At 32.8% G+C, this 6058-nt stretch overlaps 2 protein-coding genes across 2 annotated transcripts in view; both read right to left on the reverse strand.

Annotated features, from left to right (window-relative positions):
* Positions 1–361, reverse strand: part of LOTGIDRAFT_165361 (hypothetical protein) — a gene marked incomplete at both ends in the record, with an annotated part of 1978 nt that extends 1617 nt beyond the window's left edge. The window contains one exon of the mRNA XM_009062380.1: positions 10–361. Coding sequence (XP_009060628.1) covers positions 10–361 — 352 coding nt within the window. The remainder of the gene's footprint in view (positions 1–9) is intronic.
* Positions 362–2489: 2128 nt separating this feature from the next.
* On the reverse strand, positions 2490–4877 carry LOTGIDRAFT_165362 (hypothetical protein; the record flags this gene model as incomplete). Its single annotated transcript, XM_009062381.1, has 4 exons — positions 2490–2771; positions 4127–4287; positions 4384–4575; positions 4622–4877. 4 exons carry the CDS (start codon positions 4875–4877, stop codon positions 2490–2492), a joined length of 891 nt encoding a protein of 296 aa, XP_009060629.1.
* Positions 4878–6058: the final 1181 nt, after the last annotated feature.

A 6058-nucleotide genomic window follows, 5' to 3' on the forward strand; every position in this document is an offset into this window, starting at 1 on the left:
CTCCCGAACCTCCTCGTGCTTCTCTTTCCATTGCCAAATTGTGTCTACGTGCTTCGGCGTTTGCAGCGGCTTCAGCTTTCTTATCGTTGACAGCTTTGGCTATCCCAGCAGCTCCACCAGCAGTTGCACCAGCTGCAGCTAAACCAGCAAAGATTAAAGGTAAGAAAGGTAAAAATCCACCTTTTTTAGTTAAATTCTCATCAATTCTTTCCAAGTCTATATCGTCTCTGACTTTGCAATGTTTGTATTTATCGATAATCTTTTGGGTTATATGCACTTTTTTACCGTTGTAAGTTATTAGAGTCGGTGAATTCGTTTCCATAGCTTCTATTATTTTCATAACTAAAGTTTCTGGTTTCATCTTTAAAGGGTGTTTTTTTATTCAATTCTTATCGTTCTTCTATCTGATATTTTAATCAAATGTTTTGCTTCTTCCAGCAATAAACAGTAGCCGGTCACATTGAAAAGATCTTCTTGATGAGCTGACAGATCGAAACAAAAGATTGGATGATTGAGTGAAAAATCTGTGTATTCAAACTGAGGCGTATTTCCAAACAATTCGCACATGTTTTTATAGTTTCTGTACAATTCGTTGTAATCTTTTTTGGAAGGATCAATTGGTTGATTGGGATAATTATCGTTGTTCAATCTGACTTGAATTTTGCGAATGATGGGATCTTGAGTATGGTTCAATGACACTCTGAAAATGTTGTTGTTTGTCTGAGAGTCTGGCAAGTTTTTGAAACCGACCATTAGATATCTCGCTGGTTTGACGGTGTTGGTAATTGGCCACGTGGTGGATTCTCCCGTTAAAGTCATGCTACCTACCGTGTTACGACGAAGAAAAGCAATTTCGATGTCTTTGGTTAAAGAGTTGAATTTTCTTGTTTCCACTTCTACGGAAGGAGTGATTACCGGTATGTGAAGTTGGATATTCGTTATTTCCAATTTTGCGTCAGAGTTGTTTTCACCAAAGAATATCTTGTTGTCGTTGATTTCACTTTGCAAATGAATTTTATACGGTAAACCTATGGAAACCTTTCTGTGTTCCAAGAGACCAAGTAAAGGATACAACTTCCAATTTACGTAATTACCCCATCTGTTGTTCTCGACAACGTTGTTGATTTACTCCGCGAGTCACTCTTTCCAGTGTGTTTCTAGCAACTACCCTTATCCTAGCAAGGTCTGCGTCATTTGCTACAGTTCTAACCGGTTCTTTTAAAACTTCTCCGTCACCGACATCGGGAATCCATCCCGAAACTGAATCGTAGTTTTTGGGATAGAGAACCGTTTTCAACATTGTGTCAAACTTGCCGGGGTGTTTTATGGTCTCTATCGGATTTGAACCCGCTTCCAAAACCATTTCGCTGAATAAAGACGGAAAGAAGTTGTTTTCTAAAGTCGTGTTGGTTTGTGGAATTCGATTCTGAGCGGCGTTTTTGATTTTGAAATCGCATCAGGAATGGACATCGGAAAGCAGCAACCAATTGGACAACGAATTAATTTCAAAGGTAACTCTTCCTCCGTCGTTTATTTGGGTCTTTGTCCCTACCGATGGTGAGATGATTACGTAATCCTCTTTCTTTTTGTTGAACGAATATTGAATCGGATCATATAATTGAAAGATTGGATCCAATCTGTAATTTTTGCTTGCCATTTTTATCCAATGATTTTAAACCCTTTTCCTTGTTTTTCTAGGGCTTGTCGTTCTAGTCTCTTGTTTCTTAGTTCTCTTATTAGCTGCAGTTCTTTAAGTTCGTCAGATTTTTTCACTGCATCGCTTATATTTACTCCTGCTTTTGCCACAGATCCAAGAGCTTACGCTTCTGAGGAAATGAGGGATTTGTTGTTTGATACAAAATTGGCCACTTTGGGGATGAGAGCTGTTAGCGCAGAGAAGAAACCGTCTCCTTCGAATTTTTTTGTTCGTGTTTTAAAATTAAAGACATTTTTAATGCGGTTATTTTTTACTGTATTATTATTAGTGATTTTTGTCTGTGTAATTAATATGGAGTCTGTTATAATACAGTTTGGGGAGTCTGTTATAATACATTTTAACAGTTGTGTCTTTTCGGATATGATGCATTGAAAAAGCTGCGCATGCGCAGAAGTGAAATGCGTCATATCCGAAAAGACATATACTACTGCATTGAAATCAAGAAGTCTCATATTTTGTTTGTGATTTCAATGCTCGATTATCTTTCCATCTATTTCAATTTGACCATTAAATGTTGAAAATTTATCAGCTGATAAGATTGGTAAATGGCACGTTTTCTATGAATGTTCATCGTCTATAATTTCAATGTTATTCATATTTTTTATATGTTTCTTTCATTATCTATTTTTTAACTTTTATTGCTGATATTTCCGTATCAAATTTATCTAAAATTTCATTGAATTCTTCTAATTCTTCAATGGTTATGTTCTTATCTTCTCATGATCTTTCGAAAAATATAAATAATTTATTAAGATATGTATTTAAAATTTCTCTATTCGTTTTTATAATAAGATTGCTGTTTGGATGTATAACCTATAGCAATCAAGCCACAAGATGAAGTTCGAATAGCAGTTATTGTGGCTAATACAGTTGGGACAAGTACTGGAACCATTAATCCACCAGTTATGGCTATTGCAAGTGTTGTTCCTACTGTTAGAACTACAATCAGTGCTTTGAAAACAGAATCAATTCTACTCCATCTTCTCTGACATTTAATATACGGTTTTAATTTTACTGAAAATTTTGTTTTCTCAATGGAGATTTTAATGTAAAACTGGCATACATATACATTATCATCTTTTATTACTGGTATTAAAAAGTTTCTATGAAATTGAGTTTTATGAACATCAACAGGTGAAAAGATTATTATTAACAAAATATAGTTTTACATATTCAAAGTCTGTTGATGTTCGTAAATACTCATAAAACTGTGTTTCTTCATCTTGTGGTTCGTGATTTCTAATGATGTTCGCTGATGGTTGAGTTTCCGTCTCCAATATCATATCAAAATCACTCAATCCAAGAATATCATTTTGTCATCTGGTATGATTGACATTCTAAAAGCATCTATATAGTCTCCATTTGTATTAAATTCATACAAGTGACCAAGCTTGCCGTTTTTGTCGTTGCTTGGTAATTCTTGACCTTCTTGGATTTTATTTTTGTTGATAAATTGAAAAACTTTACGAGTGTTAAAAAACTCACTATATGATTTTTGTTTGAAGAATATTAAATCGATCTTTACTTTCATGGGAAAAATAATTTCAATTAGAGTTCTGCCTCGGAAAAAAGTGATTGTGTACCAAATATGCCTGAAGGATATCCGCCTGGCTCAGAAGATAGTTTTATTATTGCTGTAAATCCATATTTTTTAAAGTCATAAGTGTTGTAATCTATTCCGAATTTATTTCCAGCAAATGGAAGACTAGAATAATATGATTGACTTTTTCCTTGTGATGGTTTTCTAATGTGGTTATATTTTTTTCCTGTTTCAAAACTTCATTATTAATAATAGCTATCTGTTTTAAAGAAACAACAGTTTTTATGGATATAGAATTCTATTTATTATTGAACACAACAATCATTCATCTGTCCCATTTATGGTTAGATGAATCAGTGTATGCTTTGCATTTATAATTTTTGAGTTCATGTATTCTAACTGTTATTTGTTATAATAAATAGTTTTTGTTGTATCTTTTGAGTTGTTAAGTTTTTAGCTGGTATATATAATTTTCTGATCTGTATGGTTAATAATCACTTAATAACGCTACCTGTATGTGTAATCAAACGTTGTGTTCAATAATAAATAGAAGTCTTAAAACCGTTGTTTCTTAATGTGCTGTGATACTTCTAAATGTCTTACAAGGATTAGTTAAATGTTGTTGAATCTCACTATCATCAATATTTTGTATCTGTTGTTGAATATAAGCTTTAATTTCACTATCATCAATATTTTGAATTTGCTGTTTAATATTTGTTAGTTCTTTTTGTAATTCAGTTCCTAATTTAGTTAATTCACGTTGCAATTTGTCTTCACTTATACCTGAATTAATATTATCTATGAGTTGTTAAAGATCTATTTTTTGCTTTGTAATCTAAATTAGATATTAATGAACTTAAATTTTGTACCTGAGTTTTATCCACTACATTGACTAGAATAGCGACTATTTGTTGTTGTATGTCACTATCATCACTAAGTTTAGTTTCTAATGCGGTTAATTTGTCTTCACTTGGATTAATATTGGCTATTAGTTGTTTAAGATCTATTTTTTGCTTTGTAATCTTATCATCTAAATTAGATATTAATGAACTTTAAGTTTGTAACTGAGTTTTATCTACTATACATTGACTAATTGTTGTTGAATAAAAAATTTTAAACTTCTTACTACTTGTTGTAATTTGATATATATGATCTAATTCTTTCAGTTTACTTTCATCAATAAAATTTGTATTATTTTTTTGTCGTTTGAAGAATCTTTTCACATCATTTATTCTTTCTTTTAAATAGTCTTTATCTACTTCAATTAAATGTAATTGATCCATTAAATATTTCTGGTGAACAGCATCATTATCATATTCTGGTAACTAAATTAGTTATGGCAAAATTATGCATGTCAATATCACCTGGTAAGGAATCTACAATTTGATCTACAAAGTAAGGTTTTGCTTTATTTATCCATGATGTAGTGTTGGGGTTTTTAGTTTCTAAAGGTAAAGAAATCCAAACTTGTTTGACATTTTCATCAAGTATAATGTCTTCAAACTGGTTTCCTAAACTTAACTGATATAAAACCCAAAGTGAAAGTTGCCCACAAAACTTTTGACCCGGTATTTGTATTTGGAATGTAGAACATTTAATTGGTTGATTAGTTAGATTCATTATCTCTTCAGTGGGTTCTAATCCAAAAGAATAAAAAAAAGTTATTTAAAGAGACTTTGTATAAAGCAGAGTGATGAACTCCGGTTGGTTTGATCTGAAGTATGAATATTTGTTAGAGCATAAAATTTGCCTTTTTTATTCTTGAAATTATTTATTTCATATCTTATACAATAAAGACTATAACTACTTTTGTGATATGGTTTTTAACGTCTTGTTTTGTTGTCACTATGTGACTCCTTTCTGTGATATTGATAGTTGTTATACTGTTTTAGTTTTTATTATTCTATCGTATTCTGGAGCTATATAGCCGGTTAGGTGCTGATGCTCTCTAATGCATTTCATTTCATTAAGTTTTACGTAAATATCTAATTAATAACGCTCTCTGGAGATGTTTACCAGCTAAAATAACTAATACAAACAACAGAGCTGAAAATATCCATAAGAGATTAGTCCTAATCCACCATAGTTCTAATCATACTCAATCATTCTTGGAGTTAATTGTGTGAGGTTGGTTGGAATTGTCGGTTTTGTAGGTTCAATAGTCATTTAGGTAGGGTTAATGTTGAGATTGAAGTGGATGGTTGGGTTAGGTAGGCGCCAATTTCTCTTTTCGCTTCGTCTTGTATCTCCGGTTCAAGTTCCTGCAGACACTAACAAGCTTCATGCCATTTAGCCTCTCCCAGGAGACTGGCCCTCCTCCTATTGTGCCAACGGGAGAAATGAAGTTGCTTTGTGTCGCTCTCGTCTTGGACATACTCATACTCGATCGGTTCACGGCTAAGTATCCACTGCGAAGAAAAAATGATTTAAAGTTCAAGGGAGGTAACTGATGATATTATATACTGTTAACAATTAAAGGGAGGGAACTGATCACAAAGTTACAAGGCCCAAAACAATAAGGACATGACATTAAATGAGAAAGCATGTCGAAATAAAAAGTGGAAGTGTCAAAAAGAGTAAGGCTTTGGGCCTGGCTTTCTGAGTTATTGCCATTTGTACAAACTTGTCAAATTCGGCTCGCAGACGCGATAAAGACTGCAGTTTTTATCTAATTTTGATGAAACTGGATATGCATGTATATTTAAATGATCAAGTTAGAAATTGGTAATAATCTGATGAACAGTTTCAGAGTTACTGCCCTTGTGTGTACAGCGATGAGACATTGCTCATGTTTGAATTTG

Source organism: Lottia gigantea (genome assembly GCF_000327385.1).
Source record: "Lottia gigantea unplaced genomic scaffold LOTGIsca_51, whole genome shotgun sequence".
Lineage (NCBI taxonomy): Eukaryota > Metazoa > Mollusca > Gastropoda > Lottiidae > Lottia > Lottia gigantea.